This window comes from Chrysochloris asiatica, unplaced genomic scaffold, assembly GCF_000296735.1.
Source record: "Chrysochloris asiatica unplaced genomic scaffold, ChrAsi1.0 scaffold00054, whole genome shotgun sequence".
In the NCBI taxonomy this organism is placed as follows: Eukaryota; Metazoa; Chordata; class Mammalia; order Afrosoricida; family Chrysochloridae; genus Chrysochloris; species Chrysochloris asiatica.
Genome location: NW_006408572.1, coordinates 144,845 through 162,486, shown reverse-complemented (window position 1 = coordinate 162,486; position 17,642 = coordinate 144,845). Strand labels below are relative to the sequence as shown.

Genomic DNA, 17,642 nt, shown 5'->3' with positions numbered 1-17,642 from the left:
AGATGATCTCTAAATTCAGGTGGGATATATCCAAGGTCGTATTTTGGCTCTTGTGGACTTGTTTTCATTTTCTTCAGCTTCAGGTTGAATTTGCATATGAGTAATTGATGGTCTGGTAGCATAGTGGTTACGAATTGCGTTGTGAACTGCAAGGTCAGCAGTTAGAAACTACCAACTGATCCGTGGGAAAAAGATGAGGCTTTCTGCTCCCGTAAAGATTTACAGCCTTGGAAACCCCATTCAGGGTCGCTAAGAGTGGGAACCCACTCAACAGCACTTAACAACAACAATCGATGGTCTCTGTTCCACAGTCTGCTCCTGGCCTTGTTTTGACTGATGATATGGAGCTTTTCCATCGTCTTTTTTCACAGATGTAGTCAATTTGATTTTTATGTATTCCATCTGGTGACATTCATGTTTAGTCATCTCTTATGCTTTCTAAAGGTTTTTGAAATGAACAAATCATTGATTTTGCAGGATTCTATCATGCATTCTCCAGCATCATTTCTATCACTAAAGCCACCATTTCCCAACTATTAAACCTTCTTCTTTGCTCTCAACCGTTGCATTCCAATCACCCACCAGTAATGATCAACAGATCTTGATTGCAAGTTTGATCAATTTCAGATTGAAGAAGTTGGTAGAATTCTTCTATTTCATCCTCACTGGCTTTAGTGGTGGGTGCATAAATTTCAATAACAGTGGTATTAACTGGGCTTCCCTGTAGGTGACTGGATATTATCCTATCACAGACAGCATTGTACCTCATGACTGATCTGGATATGTTTATTTTGACAATGAATGTAACACCATACCTCTTCAATTTGTCATTTCTGGCATAGTAAACCATGTGGTCATCAGATTCAAAATAGCCAATACCAGTCCATTCCAGCTCACTAATGCCTAAGATATCGATGTTTATGCACTACATTTCAAGAAAATTCATTATGCAGTGTAAAATAAGCATTTGACCATCACAGAGAAACATCTAAAAGGAAGTTCCACTTTTAATCTGTTATGCAAAATCTAACCCTTTGCTATCAAGTTGATTCTGACTCATAGTGGCCCTATGGGATAGAGTAGAAGTGTCCCATAGGGTTTCCAAAGCTGTATGTAATCTTTACGGAAACAGAATACCTTATCTTTCTTTTGTGGTATGTCTGGTGGGTTCAAACCAAAAACCTATTGGTTAGCAGCTATGCATTTAGCCACTACACAACCAGGGATCCTTATGTAACATCTAACTATTTTGATTACTAATCATCTTACAGCACTAGTTATCACAGTACTTTTAAGAAATCTTACAGACTAAGGTTTAGCAAATTACAGTCTGTGGATTAATCTGGTACACAGTCTGTTTTTATAAACAAAAAGGCCTACCAGAATATAGTTACACTAACTTTTTTATGTATTATCTAAGGGTCACTTGGGAGTTCTAGTGTGGTGCTGCAGGGTAAGCACGGAACTACTAACCACAAAGTTGGTGACTGAAACCCACCAACTGTTCCTCAGAAACCCAATAAAGGGTTGCTATGAGTTGGAACTGACTCAACAGCACTTAACAACAATGGATACTTTTGTGCTATGAAGACACAGCTGAGTGGACTGTATGGCCTACAAAGCCTAAAATACATATTACGTGGCCTTTTATGGTATGTTGTCGATACATATTTGTTGATAAGAGCCATCAAGTTGGCTCCAACTCATAGCTACCTTAAGCACAACAAAATGAAACATTGCCTGGCCTTGGGCCTTCCTAACAATCATCATGTTTGAGCTCTTTGTTGCAGCCACTGTGTCAATTCATCTTACTGAGAGTCTTCCTCTTTTTCGATGATCCTTTACTTTACCCAGCGTGATGTCCTTTACCAGGGTCTGCTGTTGTTGTGAAGGGCCATCGCGTCGGTTCTGACCCATAGCGACCCTGTGTAGGGTTTCCAAGCAGCAGCTGGTGAGCTTGAACCTCCAACCTTGCAATTCAAACCACTTTGCAGTCTAGCTCATTAACCCACAGCGCCACACCAGGATTAATACCTGAGATGAAGTCTCACAATCTTTGTTTCTAAGGAACCTTCTGGCAGTACTTCTTCCAAAATAGTGGAGGGATCGGTAGTTGGAAAATATTACCCTGGTGAAAGAGATGAGATGGAGATAGCATGACGGAATTTCCGAAGACCAACAACTTATTCATATCAGATACCTTTTTTCTACAACATAAACAGTGACTATGCATGGAGTCAACTTGGACTATACCTGTGGAAAAGTTCAGTCCATCAGCCAAAACAAGGCCAGGGACCAACTATGGAACATATCATTAACTGCTCATATGCAAGTTCAGGCTGAAGCTGAAGAAAATGAAAAGATGTCCATGAGAGCCGAAATATGATCTTGAGTGTATTCCACCTGAATTTAGAGACCATCTCAAAAACAGATTTGATACAATGAATACTAATGATAGAAGACCAGGAGTCATGGGGATGACATCAAGAACATGAAGAAAGCAAAAGGTTTCATTAAGACAGGGAAGAAACAAAAGACCTAAGTAGATGTCAGAAGAGACTATGAAACTTGCTCTTGAACATAGGGCAGCTATAGCCAATGGAAGAAAGTCGAACAGAAAATTTATAATGACAGTTCAAAAAGGCAAAGTCATGTGCTATAATGAAATGTGTTAAGACTTGGAGTTAGAAAACCAATAGGAAACAATAAGCTGAGCATTTTTCAAGTTGACAGAACTAAAGAAAACATTTAAGCCTCAACTTGCAATACTGAATGGTTCTATGGGAAAATATTGGATGATGCAGGAAGCATTAAAAGACAGAAAGAATACACAGTCACCGTACCCACAAAGAATGGATCAACATTCAACCATTTCAGAAGGTGCCATACGATCAAGAACCAATGCTACCTGCAGGAAGAAGTTCAAGCTGCACTGATGGCATTAGTGAAAAACAAGACTCTAAGAACTGACAAAATATCATCTGAAGTGTTTTAACAAACATGCAGCGCTGGAAGTACTCATTTGTCTATGTCAAGAAATTTGGAAGACAGTTACCTTACTGTCTAGGTAGGTCAACTGACTAGGAGTGATCCATATTTGTGACCATTCTAAAGAAAGGTGACCTAGAGTGCAGAAATTATTAAAGAATATCATTAATATTACATGCAAGCAAAATTTTGCTGGAGATAATTGAAAAGTGGTTATAGCAATACATTGGTAGAGAGCTGTCAGAAATTCAAGCCAGATTCAGCCAGATTCAGAAGAGGATGTGGAACAAGGGATATCATTGCTGATGTCAAATGGATGCTGGCTATAAACAAATAATAGCAGACAGCTGTTTATTTGTGCTTTATTGACTATCTATGCATATGCAAAGGCATCCAACTGTATACATCAAAACAAGTTAAGGTTAACACTGAGGTTAACACTGCAGAAGAATGGAAATTCCAGAACACTTAATTGTGCTCATGTAGAACCTGTGTACAGACCTAGAGGCAGCCGTTAGAGCAGAACAAGGAGATACTCTATAGTTTAAAATCAGGAAAGGTGTCCATTACAGTAATATCTTACCTGAGTAAATAATTTTACTCATTCTTTGTAAACCTGATATCCTGATTCTAATTTATGAAACTCATAGTCCAGGACAGTAATACGTATGCAAATTATTGATAAAAGACATTACAAAAGCTAAGTATTAAAAGCAAGGTGGTTGTTACTGTTAAGTGTCATCGTGTCAGCTCCAACACACAGCGAGCTTATATATGGTTTCTGAGGCTTTAAATCTTTGTGGGAACAGAAAGCCTCATCCTTCTCCCACTACAAACAAGGTAATGTGTTAGAAAAAGGAAAAGATTATTTCCAGCGAGAAAATCAAAGAAGACTCTGGAAGCGTAATGGCTACGCGTTTGGCTGCTAACCTCAAGGTCAGCAGTTCGGAACTACCAGCTGTTCCGTTGGAGAAAGGTGAGGCTTTTTGCTCCTGTAAAAGTTTTGTTGTTGTTGTTGTTAAGTGCTGTCGAGTAGGTTACGACCCATAGCGACCCTGTACAGGGCTTCCGAGGGTGTAAATCTTTACGGGAGTAGAAAGCCTCATCTTTCTCCCGTGGAGCAGCTGGTAGTTTCGAACCGCTGACCTTACGGTTCACAGCCTGATTCGTAACCACTACGCTACCAGAGCTCCTTTTTTACAGCCTCGGAAAACCTATACAGCATCGCTATGAGTCGGACCTGACTCCACAGCACACAACCACCACCACTACCATCTTGAAGGAAGCAGCTTTTGCATTGGGTTTTGAAGTATGGTTATAACTTGGACATGCAGTGGTAGGGAAAGTATTTCCAGTGTGAAGAAAAGCAGTTGCAAAAACAAAACATAACTATGACAATTTACTATATGCAAACTATAGGAGAAATGCTAAGAAGCAGTGTAAGGCCAAAGCATAGAGGTTTTCATGTCAGGTCAAATAGTTTAGATTTTAAATACAGTTAGTTTTGGGAACAAGGGATTAACAGGAAGATCAATTTAACAACAGTTTTTGAAATAAATTTGAGAAGGAAATAAAACTGGCTATGAAGTTATTAAAAGAATCCAACAGAGAAGTAACAAAAGTAAACAAATATTTACTTCTAATTAGTTCTGACAATTTAAAAAAGAGCTACTTAAATAAGTTTATGGGGGGACAACAACACTAACAAGGTAAGCTCATCATGGAATGATCAATCATTCAAAATCAAAAGGGCAACATTTTCCTAAGGACAAAGTTGAGAAGGGACAGGAAGGTGGATGGAATGCAGACAGGAACCACAGGGAGGAAGCAGGATAACTATTGTTGCATGGAGGGGATTATAATCATTGAGATGAGGCAAGATGTATAATTTCTTGAATGCAAAAGTGATGATCTTGACTGTAAATCTTCACTCAATTCACAACAAAAAGCTAAAAAAAAAAAAAAAATCTAGACTCCCAAATCACCATTTTTAAACTCTAAATGGAATTCACATGCTGGGACCCCTCTGCTGGACCAATGGAAAAAAAATCCTAATCTAAAAAATTAAAAAACAGATTGATTTACTTCATAGCAGCTCCTCTGCACATATATCAAATACCCTCTTTAGCAAAGGAATCACAAAAACTGATGAATTATGCTGCTGCTTAAATTGTTGATTGATTTTGAAATATTTTAATATACAGTCAACCCTTGAAGAAGCCTGGCAGTGCTATAGAACAAGCATTGAACTGCTAACTACAAGGTCAATCCTTCAAACCTACCACTTACTCCATGAGAGAATGATGAGGCTTTCCTGATCCCACAAAAATTTACAGCCTCAGAAACCCTATAAAGGGTAGCTAGGTTTTGGGAAGCTAAGCCTCACATATCTATAAACACGCTCAGTTTATACAGCTTTAAATCTATATGCTAAGAGGATAAGCTGGAATAAACCAGACTGATTTTTTTTTTTTTAATAAATAAGCAAATTACATTAAAACGCAATTATATATTCTGTTCATCATGAACAAAGTCGCAGCACCTTTGTTAGTTGACTTCTGGCTGGGTTCTACTAAAAAAGAAAAAACAGAAACAGTATATTCAAGGTTGAGAAAAGGGAAATAAGCCAGAGTCTTCTTATCTTTCTCTCTTCCTTGGACTCACATCCTTCTGGATAGGCCTAGTACCACCAACAGGTGACTCTGGCCATCATCTCTTCTTGTTAATATCTATGCATATACATGAGAACCAAAATATAAATTTTAAAAAGTAATTTCAAACGTACTAAACACCACCTGCCAGTCAAGAGACCAGTGGAAGTATAAATTTGGATTGAATTTCCCATGTCATGTCCTACACTAGTTCTGATTTCTCTACTTCATGCAGTTTCTATAATTGTTCAATGTACACTTTCTCTCTCACCCTGTGTTCATCTGCTCCAAATCTGTTGACAGAATTTTACCTATAGCAGGTTAATCATGAATCACAACTGTTTCACTCATCCTCCCTCTAAAAATACTGTAGTTGTCGTTGTGTGCCATCCAGTTGATTCCAACTCAAAGTGACCCTTATAGGGTTTCTACTTGCCTCCAATATTGTGAGTTAAATAATGCTGTTGTTGTTAAGTGATGTCAAGTCAATTTCAATTCATAGCAACCCTAAGGTGGCTGTGTGCCGTGGACTTGGTTCCCACTCATAGCGACCCTGTACATACACAACAAAAACTGCGCAGTCCTGCACCATCCTCATAATTCTTGTTTGAGCTCATTGTTACTGCCACTGTTATCAATTCACCTTGCTGAGGGTTTCCCTCATTTTCAGTAAACCTCCCTTTAACCGACATGATGTTCCTCTCCACGGATTGGTCCTTCATGATTCCATGGCCAAAGTATGAGTGAAAAGACTCACCATGCTCACTTCTAAGAAGCATTCTGGTTGTACTTCTACCAAGACAGATTTGCTTAAATGCCTATTCCTGCTTAATTCTCTATAGCTAAGTGAATCATTTCATCTTCCACATTTCACTAACATTCTATAACTCTGTAAAGACTATAGGTTTTGGAGACAGATCTTGCGTCAATTATTTATCACCCCAAACAGAAATTCTGAACCTAGTAAGTAATGAGTCCCCATTCTCCTACTACAGAAAGTCCAATCTACTTTCTGTCTCTGTGAACTTGCTTCTGGTGTGGTGCTATAGGATAAGCACTGGACCCAAACGTCATTTGAATCGCAAGGTTGGCAGTTCAAACTCACCAGCTAGCTGCTCCTCAGAAACCCTCTACAGGGTCTCTATGAGTCGGAACTAATTCAGTGCCACTTAAAAATAACAACAGGTATTTCATATAAGTAGAATCATACAATATTTGTTCTTTTGTGTCTGCCTTATTTCACTCAGCACAATGTTTTCTGGGTTCATCTATGTTATAGCATGTATCAGGAACCTCATTCCTTCTTGTGTTTCTGTATTGTGCTGTCAGGTGCCATCACGTCGGAACCGACTCATAGCGACCCCATGCACAGCAGAACGAAACAATGTCCAATCCTGGGTCAACCTCACTACCGCTGCCACACTTGAGTCCATCAATGATGCCACCTGGCTGATCCATCTCGTTGGGGGTCTTCCTCTTCTTCTCTGACCCACCATCTTACCCAGCATGACATCCTTCTCCAGCGACTGTTCCCTCAGGACAATATATCCAAAGTACGAGAGACAGAGCTTAGCCATCCTGGCCTCCAAGGAGCACTCTGGCTGCACTTCTTCCAAAACAGTTCTATTGGTTCTTTTGGCAGTCCATGGCACTTTTGGTATTCTCCTCCAACACCACAACTCAAAGGCATCAATTCTTTACGATCTTCCTTATTCACTGTCCAGCTTTCGCATCCATATGAGGTTATTGAAAATACCATGGCTTGGGTCAGGCGCACCTTAGTCCTCAAGCTGACATCTCTGCTCTTCAATACTTTAAAAAGTTCCTGTGCAGCAGATTTGCCCAGTGCAATATATCGAATGATCTCTTGACTACTGCTTCCACGAATGTTGATAGTTGATCCAAGAAGAATGAAGTCCTTGACAACTTCAATCTTTTCTCCGTTGATAAGAATGTTGTTTATTGGTCCAGTGGTGAGGATTTTTGTTTTCCTAACATTGAGATGTAACTCATACCGAAGGCTGTGCTCTTTGATCTTCATCAGTAAATGTTTCAAGTCCTCTTCACTTTCAGCAAGCAAGGTTGTATCATCTGCATAGCGCAGGTTGTTAATGTCTTCCTCCATTCCTGATGCCAAGTTTTTCTTCATAGAACCCAGCTTCTCGTATCTATTGTATGATATACCACATGCTGTTTACCCATTTAGTTTCCATTTGGCTACTATGAATAATACTGTAATGAACAATGATGTGTAAGTATCTATTTGAGTTCCTGATTCCAATTTTTCTGGATATATACCTAAGAGTGAGTGGATGTTTAACTTTTTGAGGAATCAAACTATTTTCCACAACAGTTACGCCACTTTATATTGCCAGCAGCAATGCACAAGGACATATAGCCTTCCTAAACTTCAATTTCCTCATTTGCAAAATGGGAATAATACTACTTACTTCATAGGGTTATTATGAAGATCAAATAAAACACATAAGCAATGGGCACACAAGACCCCTCAATGTTTCCTTTCCTAACTTCAATCTTTTTTATAGTAATGTTTACATGTCTATTTTCCCTATTACATTCTGAATTGATTAAAGATAGCACTATATCTTGGTCATTGTCATTAGCTGCCATCAAGTCAGGCCCAGACTCGTGACAACCCTATGTACAATGGAATGAAACACTGCCCCTATCTGCACCATTCTCACGGTGAGTAGTAGATTAAACCAAAGGATTTTCATTGACTGATTTTTAGAAGCAGGCCAACCCAGACCTTTCTTCTTCGTCTGTTTAAATCTGGAAGCCTCACAGAAACCTGTTCAGCATCAAAGCAACATACAAGGCTCCAATGGCAGACTGGTGGTGGTTGCACATGAGGCACACTAACTAGGAATCTAACTGGGGTCTCCTGCATGATGATGTTATGTGCCGTCAAGACATTTCCAACTCATAGCGACCATGTATAGGTTTCCTAAGAGTGGCTGGTAAAATTGAACAATCAACCTTGTAGTAAGCAGTCCAGTGTTTATCCTACAGTGCCATACCAGATCTTCAGGGTCTCTTGCATAGAATGTAGGAATTCTACCACTGAACCATTACAATCCCTAAAAAGACATACAAAGGCTCTGCATAGAAAAAAGCATATAGGCGCCTGCTACAAAATCAATCACACCTTAACACATGTTGTTGTTTCTAAGTGCCATGGAGTCAGTTCCAAATCATAACAACCCTGTACAGAGTTTGAGTGGCTGGTGAGTTTGAAGTGTAGTCCACTGTTTATCCTACAGTGCCACAACAGGACTCCTTACCAGGTTGTTGTTGTTATGTGCTGTGGAGTCAGTTCTGACTCACAGGGACCCTGTACACGGTTTCTGAGGCTGTAAATCTTTACAGGAGAAGAAAACCTCATCTTTCTCTTGCAGAACAGCTGGCAGTTTCAAACTGCTGACCGTAAGATTAGCAGCCCAATTCACAACCACTACGCCACCAGAGCTCCTTTTCCTTATCAAATATTTGATAATGAACAATAAAATATTTAGGATTAATTTTAAAATGTAAGCGCTATAATTAGTAACAGTCTCATTATTCTAATTTAAAATCTAATTTGCTAAGTAGAAATACTGATTGAACTACTAGCCTTGATTCACTTTGTTATAATCACTTACTCTTAAATGTTAGGAAGAATTATACATGAAAGAATGAAAAACTCGAGTCACTGTTCATCCAGTTCACAATAAAGTTGAAAAAGAGGGAGGGGGGAATGGATTTTAAGAAAACTGTTCTGGAACTGAATGGATAACTCACTGACATTATACTGAGTGAAAGAAGTCACACATAGAACTCTAGAACATACAAAATTAATCTATGGTGACTGAAATCATGAGTACTGATTGCGGCAGAATACAAGACAGAGGAGCAAAAAGAACATTCTGGGGAGAAGAAAATAGTCTACATCATGTTTAGGGTATATATAATTAATAAAAGTTATCAACTTTTAATTTATTATTTAAATCTATAAATTTTATATATCAATTATATCTTCATTTAAATAAGAATGCCATATAGAGCCAATTTCTTTACTAGAAGATAAATAAGAAGCAAAGAAGTACCAAATAAGCTCAATTCTTCATCTATGCTATTATATAGTTAAGGAGTCCTGATGGTGCTGTGAGGTAAGTACTAGACTGCTAACCACAAGGTTGTTGTTTCATACTCACCAGTCACTTCTCGGGAGCAAGATGAGCTTATCTACTCTCGTGAAAGAGCTAGTCTTAGAAATCCTATTTAGGGTCATTTTGAGTCAGAATTAACTGGATGGCAGTGGGTTTGGGTGTTTCTTTCTTTCTTTTGGTTTATCATATAATTAAGGAGCCCTAGTAGCACAACAAGTTAAGTATTAGGCTACATTTAGGCTAACTGTACGTCAGTGGTTTGAAACCATCAGCTACTCTACAGGAGAAAGATAAAGCTGTCTCCTCCCTTAAAGATTCTGTCTTAGAAACCTACTTTGTCTGCTCCCTTAAAAAGACTTACAGTCTTGGAAAATCCTATGGAAGCAGTTCTTCTCTGTCCTATAGGGTTGCAATGAGTCAAAGTAGACTTTATAGCAATGGAATATACATTAGGAAACTGTAAGAAAAGCTATTTTTCTGCCACAGTAGAAGAAAATTGTGAGATTAGCTGATGTGAAAAGATCTTCATTGTAAGAACCACAAAAGAAAAAAAAAAGACTAAAACATTAGGTAAGCATACATTTGGGGCTGTAGCTGCTGTAAAATGTGAGTTTCACAGAAAAACAATCTTTAGGCTATTCAAGTAGATTTTCTTATTAGATGGTGCTATCTAATACTAACAATGGATACTATCATTTAACAGCAACTGTTTGCCACACCCTGAAGAAATAATCAAAAGAGTATTCCCATGAAGAATAACTACTACACTATCTCAGAAGTTAGCTAAGAAATCAGAAAACGACTTTGCTAATAAAAATTTCTAAGAAATCGATGACAGTTTAATATGAATTTTTAGAGATCTTCATGTAACCAATAATTCTGTCACATCAATATTGTTGTTGTTATTAAGCGCTGTTGAATCATTTCCAACTTATATGCAGTTTCAGTATAGGGTTTCCAAGGAGTAGCTGGTGAGTTTGAAGTGCCATACCAAGACTACTACAACAATATAAGTTGTCTGAAAATATTAATTTAGAGCAGCTTTTGAAAAAAATATTTTAGATGATCTATTATGCACAGTCCTAGTGTGGAGCTGCGGATAATACACTGGTCCACAAGGTCCATTTGAACCTCAAGGTTGGCAGTTCTAACTCACCAGTTGCTCCACAGAAACCCTATACGGTCATTGAGTGGCAAATGACTTGACAGCACTTTAAAAGAACAACATTATGCACTGTAGGATAAGCACTGGACTTTTAGCCACAAGGTTGGAGGTTCAAATCTACCTTGCAAACCCCAAACCGGGTCATATGAATCAGAACCAAATTAGCAACACTTAATAACATTATGCTTTTAAAATTATCAGTGGAGCTTCTTTTTTAAGCATTCCTTTTAATAACCTTATAAATTATCATACATTGCAGATACACTGTTGTGGCAAGTAACTAAAAAGGCAAAGGTGCCAAACTCACAACTCAATCAAAAACAAAATTTATATTTTCAACAATTCAAGAGAAAAAATACAGTTCCCTTACCTCGTCATCATCATCAGAATCATTCCCAAACACTGACGGTTTTTGCAAAACACGGTGCAACTGCTGTGTTTTCTTTGGCAAAATAAGCCCATACCTGCATTATTTTTTGGTTTTGAAATAGAAATCAGAGCATTATCTTTAAATGTTAAAAAGTACATTCGCTACGTCTTCCAGATGAAGCTACCAAGTCAAAACATGTTATAGTTATGAACATATAACAAGCTGTTTCTGATATTCTATGATCTCAACATTTTAATAAGCCATAATTTATTGTAATTATTACTTTTACTGATTGTGGACATGGGCCTTGCTCAAATACCAGTTTTACCCAGAGAACTGCAGACTTCAGAGATGTTTTACATGACGAAGTGTCGCTTTAAAGAGAGCATGGTAAGTGGAAAGCTCAGTTCATATCCACTGAAAACAAAAGCGCTCTTAATTATTCTTGGGATCTAAGAAGAGTTAAGAAAGTAGCTAGGTGAGATCACCCCACCCCCAGTGGGTACTTTTAAAGACGTTATTGGATTAATGTAACCCACACGAAGTAATTGGGGAACCCATGATACTGTTTTACAAATATGTTCCTTGACTTGAAAACAGATGACATAAACTGAGAAACCCAAGCAGCCAAGGGGGTCTGTTCCCATTACACTTTTAAGCCTTCTTGTTTTGTCTCGGAGCATCTGAGAGAACCATCCTTAGGTAACTCATTTAGTGTTTGATGTTTTGACCTTAAAACTCTGACATCACCGGAAGCCGCTCCAAATAGTTAAGGATTGCACATCAAAAATACAGTCTCCAAGTAGGTTCCGTATTTGTCTCTTTTGCGGCAACGTATATCTCAACCCTTTTCTGTGACTTCTCAGCACAACATTCCTAAATGCCTACCCTTTTCTGTGACTTCTCAGCACAACATTCCTAAAACGAGAAGGGAGGGCGGGAATCAGGACTTGAGCTTCTGCCATGGAGAACAAGGCCCTCTAAGGAAGCCAGGAATGGTCTCTCTTCTCATTGCTCCTGAGAGCATCCAACCGGGGAGAAACTCAAGCGCGGGGTAGGAAGCAAGACTGAGGGGCCTCAGACCGAGCTTTTGGAAAATAGAAAAGTCTCGCTCTCTGCCCCTCAGCCTAACTTCCTTTATTTCCTCACAAGTTTCTCCCTTAAACTTCGGGCTTCCAACCTGAAAAATGTATGGGGGAGGGGAATACATGTTCCTCAGGATTTCTTGTTTTATCCCGTTTCTAGCCCTGACGACAAAACCCCTTCACTTTCAGTACACTTTTACTCCTCGGACAATGACATAGTCGCTGTGGTCTCGTTCCCCAGCCTGACCCTAACTCCCGGATCACTCACTGCCTGCCCGGAATCGCCATCTTGCTCCCGGCTCCGTTGAACGTGGCCGACGCAAACGTAACACTGACGCAGAGGCAGACGCAGGCGTCTCCTCGTAAACTCTCGCGCGGCTTTGGGTTGCTGGAAGCAGCTCTGTGTTTGGGTCTTTTATTTGAGTCGCATTCACACTTCTGGGAGCCTGGATTTGTGGCCTTCAGGTTTGTTTCGAAGCTGACCAGCTGCCTCTATATCAAGAGAGAAGTGGAATAATAAGATGACATAATTTTAGGCCAGTTACTTGCAAAGTGTAGTCCGGGAAGCATCAGCATCAGGATCGCCTAGGAATTAGCGTTGTTAGGTGCAATTTGAGTCGGTTCTGACTCATAACCACCATGTGTAAGGTTTCCAAGGCTGTGAATCTTTATGGAAACAGAAATCATCTCTTTGATGGAGAGGCTGGTAGGTGGTGGCTTGAATTGCTAATCTTGTTGTTATAAATTAGTTTACCCTACAGCGCCACCAACGCGCCCTGAGAATTAATGTTGTTGTTAAGACCCATGGCGACCCCTTCCCCCAAACCGGAGTCCTAGTGTGGTGCTGTGGGCTAATGCGTCAGACTGCAAAGTCGTTTGAACTGCAAGGTCGGTGGTTCAAACTCACCAGCGGCTCCTTGGAAACCAGAATCGACTCGACGGTACTTAACAACCACAACGCCCAAACCGCATCTAAATCGGAAACTGGGGTGGGAACCAATTAGTTTTAATCAAGCTCTCCAGTTGACTCTGATGCTCATTCAAATCTAAAAACCAGTACCCTGGGTTGTTAATTTCCCACCCCTCCTTTTCTGTGAGTATTCCTGGATCAGAGTAATTAGGCAAAGCATGGTTATACACAGTGAAAGTCTTAAACCTGGAACTTGTTGTGCAAGACAGAAAACCTATCAGAGAAGTAACACTCAAATGTTTTCCACTAATAGTTACAGAAAAGTAGTAAGACTGCACTCTTTCAGAGTTGAAAAACTAGGCAGTCCTGTTGAGTTCCACCTCCCACAAGATTATTTTCAATAACCTCATATGTATGCAAAAGCTGAACAGTGAATAAGGAAGACGGTAGAAGAATTAATGCTTTTGAGTTATGGTGTTGGAGAATATTGAAAGTGCCATGGGCTGCCAAAAGAACCAACAGATCTGTGTTGGAAGTAGTGCAGCCAGAGTGCTCCTTGGAGGCCAGGATGGCCAAACTTCATCTCTCATACTCTGGACATATTGTCAGGAGGGACCAGTCGCTGGAGAAGGATATCATGCTTGATAAGGTGGTTGGTGGTGGTTTTGTGCCGTGGAATTGGTTCCGACTCATAGCAACCCTGTACAGGGTTTCCAAGGCTGTATATCTTTATGGGAGCAGAAAGCCTCATCTTTCTCCCACGGAACAGCTGGTAGTTTCGAACTGCTGACCTTAAGGTTTGCAGCGCAATTCGTAACCACTACGCTACTTATAGGATATACATACGTGTTTAAATCACAGAGAATGAGTTAACTCCTCCTGTTCCTTACTCTCCTAGAAGTTGTGTTGTGGTTAAGTACCACTGAGTCAGTTATGACTCATAGCGACACTGTGTATGGTTTTCAAGGACAGCTGGTGAGTTTGAACTGCTGACCCTGTGGTTAGTAGTCCAGTGCTTACCTATAGTGCCACAACAGGACTCCTAGAATCTAATCCCATCAATTACCCCATGTAACATCTACAGGAACTGTAGATGTACTGTTGCATCTATTTAATTATCTTGAGCAAAATTTTACTTGCATATGATATTGACATTGTTTGATGAATCCCTCACTTCATGAGTCACTTCTCTTTGGAATGGGCACAAATATGGGTCTTGTTTTTTTTATCCAATGTGGCAATCTTTTCCTTTCAATTAGTGTGGTTATTGATCATTTTCATTTAATGTGATTATTGATAGACCCCTATTTGTTTTCTATTTCTCCCTTTTTCGTCTGTTTGGGTTGCCTTGGTTTTTGTTTTTTGATTGAGAAAGTTTCCACTTAACTCTCTTTGTTGGTTTATTAGTCACATCCCTTTGCTATTTTTTTTTAAAAAAGATAAGTTTTAAGGTTTATAGTATATATCTTTAAGTTGTCACAGTCCACTTTCAAGTAAGAATATACCACTTCATGTATTCTATAAAAAACCTTACAAAAGTATACTTCTACTCCCCACCCCACCCACAAAACAAAAACCAGAGGGAATAGAAGCAAATATTGTTAAATGATGATGCACGGAGGGGATTATAATCATTGCAATAGAACGATGCGTGTAAAACTGATGTTCTCCCATGTAGACTATCACTCAATTCACAATAAAAACTTTTTTTAAAAAAGAATATACTCCTACTTCCCCTCTCTCATTCATTGTGTTAACATTGTCACACATTTTACTTAGTGGCTTAGTGGGTTGTGAGTTGAACTGCTAACCCCAAGGTAAGCAGTTCAAATCTACCAGCATCTTCTTGGGAGAAAGAAGAGACTTTCTGCTCCTGTAAAGAGTTACAGCCTTGGAAACCTTATACTTTTCATGAATGAATTGCTATGAGTTGGGACTGACTCCACGGCATACAACCACCACCACGTTATAAATGCACAATAAATTATATTGCTTTAAACAATCAATTTCCATTAAAATTTTTAAATAAAAAATAGATTTACCCATATAATGACCATTTCTGATGTTTTCATTTGGTATCTTTTTAAAGTAACAATTTTATTAAAATATAATTCATATACCATGTAATTCAATTCACCCATTTAATGTATACAATTGAATGGCTTTTACTATATTCAGAAAGCTGTGGAACCATCACCACAATAAATCTTAGAACACTTTCAACATTCCAAAAAGAAACTATCTACCCATTAGTCACTATCCATCTCCCCCTAAATCCAATATATGTGGGCAACAACTAATATAGTTTCTGCCTTTATGGATTTTTAGTTCAGCAATTTTGCTTCAAATATTTTGAAAGTTCATTATTAGGTGCATAAATGTTTAAGATTGTTATGTCTTCTTAATTAACCGACTCCTTTTTCATTATGAAATGACCTTCCTTATCTTGGTAATAGTCTTTGCTCTGAAATCTACATTGTCTAATATTATTATAGTCACTCTAGTTTTCTCTTCACATTTATTCAAGAAAAAGCAACAAAGAATTACAGGAAAGTAATTGTAAATTGTTAAGTGCATTGGAGTTGGTTCTGATTCATAGCGATCCTGTATAAAGGTTTCCAAGGAGCAGCTAGTGGGTTTGAATTGCCAATCTTGTGATGCTTATTCTACAGCGCCACACCAGGACATGGCAAAGCCATAAATAGCATATATAATCATGATAATGTAAATACTGAATATTGATCTATTCTATCCTAAATTACAATGTAAATTATATTAGGAAGATGTGTGTATGTTGAGGAAGGAGGAAGGAAAGAGTTAATTCTTTGCATTCCTTATTGGGAGGTTAATAGCTAATTACCTAAACAAGGAAAAGAAGAAGAAGAAGAAGAAAATAGTAGCCATACAAACATGTCACTTAGGAATATGAAGGCAAATGCAAAAACTGCAACTAAAATGTTATCAAGTGCTGTTGAGTCGGTTCTAGTTCATAGTGTCCCAGTTTCCAAGGAGCGGCTGGTGGATTTGAATCATCAACCATTCAGTTAACATTCCAGTGTTTATGCTACAGCACCACACCAGGACTCCACAGCTAAAACATAGGTGACTAAACTGTTTCTGTAAACAGAGAGTAAGTATTTTAGGTTTTGTGGGCAATATGGGCTCTGTGGGGACTACTCAACTTTGCCCTTGTGGTGTGTAAACAGTAATAGATAACATGGGTTTGGCTGTTCCAATAAAACTTTATTTACCATAACAGGCAGTTGCCTTGCTGTTTACCAACCCCTGAGCAAAGAGAATTGAAAATGGTTAGCTCAGAAGCAAGGAAGAATGGAAGTAAGGGAGGCTGAAAAGAGCTCTGGTCTTAATAGACATCATATAACAGGATGAATCTTTAAACTATGGGCATGTGTTGCTTTGGAGTCCTGATGTGGCGCTACAGGATAAGTACTGGACTACTAGTCACAAGGTCAACAGTTCAAACCCACCAGCCATTCCTCACTTGTCTACCTCCTGGTTGAAGCAACTTGAATGGGTAATTGTGTTGTTGTTGATGTGTGCCATCAAGTCGGTTCCGACTCATAGTAACCCTGTATAGGGTTTCCAAGGAGTGGCTGGTGAGCTTGAAATGCTGACATTGTGGTTCAAACCGATTTTACAGTCCAGTGCATTAGCCCACAGCACCACACCAGGACTCCAAATGGGCAATTAGACAAACAAAATTACTCAGTGTCGAGCTCAAAATTCTATATATTGTGAGTCTTTGAATTGGCTTATTAAAATTCTGTATTCTCTCATTATCTCTGGGACTTTGTAATGAAACTATCAAGGATTTTCTTAAAGCTTGAAGGATGAGTTCTCCAACTCAGTGTTCTAGAGTTCTTTACTCACCTGGGTCTGCAGCAAATCTGGGTAACAGAGAAACCTCCTAAAATGTTGGCATCTAAGTTTGAAATTTTTAGTTGAAGATGCTCTGGGGACAGGAGGTTGTTGTTGTTGTTAAGAGCCATCAAGTTGTTTCCGAGTCATAGTGACCCTGTACAGAGTTTCTGAGGAGTGGCTGGTGAGCTTGAACCACACTGACCTTGTGATTCAAACTGACCTTGCAGTCCAGCACACTAATCCACAGCGCCACACCAGGACAGAAGATAAGATGGTTCTGCCTTCCATCTCATCTATTCTACTCCTTTGCCCTTTCAGAGTACTGTCTATTTCTGATATTCTGTTATTGATCGTTTGGACCTCTTTCTATAGGTTTTGAATTGTTTCCAGTGCTGTATCTATCTTATTTGATTGTTCCTGTA

General features: G+C 39.0%; 1 protein-coding gene across 2 annotated transcripts in view; it reads right to left on the bottom strand.

Annotated features, from left to right (window-relative positions):
* NSRP1 (nuclear speckle splicing regulatory protein 1) overlaps positions 1–12,734 on the bottom strand; it is a 51,699-nt gene extending 38,965 nt beyond the window's left edge. Inside the window, exons 1-3 of one of the 2 annotated variants that reach the window (XM_006863196.1) lie at positions 12,697–12,725; positions 12,232–12,261; positions 11,344–11,437 (exon numbers count right to left, since the gene is read on the bottom strand). In XM_006863196.1, the coding sequence (XP_006863258.1) occupies positions 11,344–11,437; positions 12,232–12,261; positions 12,697–12,716 (144 nt within the window). In that variant the 5' untranslated portion in view covers positions 12,717–12,725. Of the gene's footprint in view, positions 1–11,343; positions 11,438–12,231; positions 12,262–12,696 lie in introns of both variants that reach the window. The other variant, XM_006863197.1, reaches the window with a different exon arrangement.
* Positions 12,735–17,642: the final 4,908 nt, after the last annotated feature.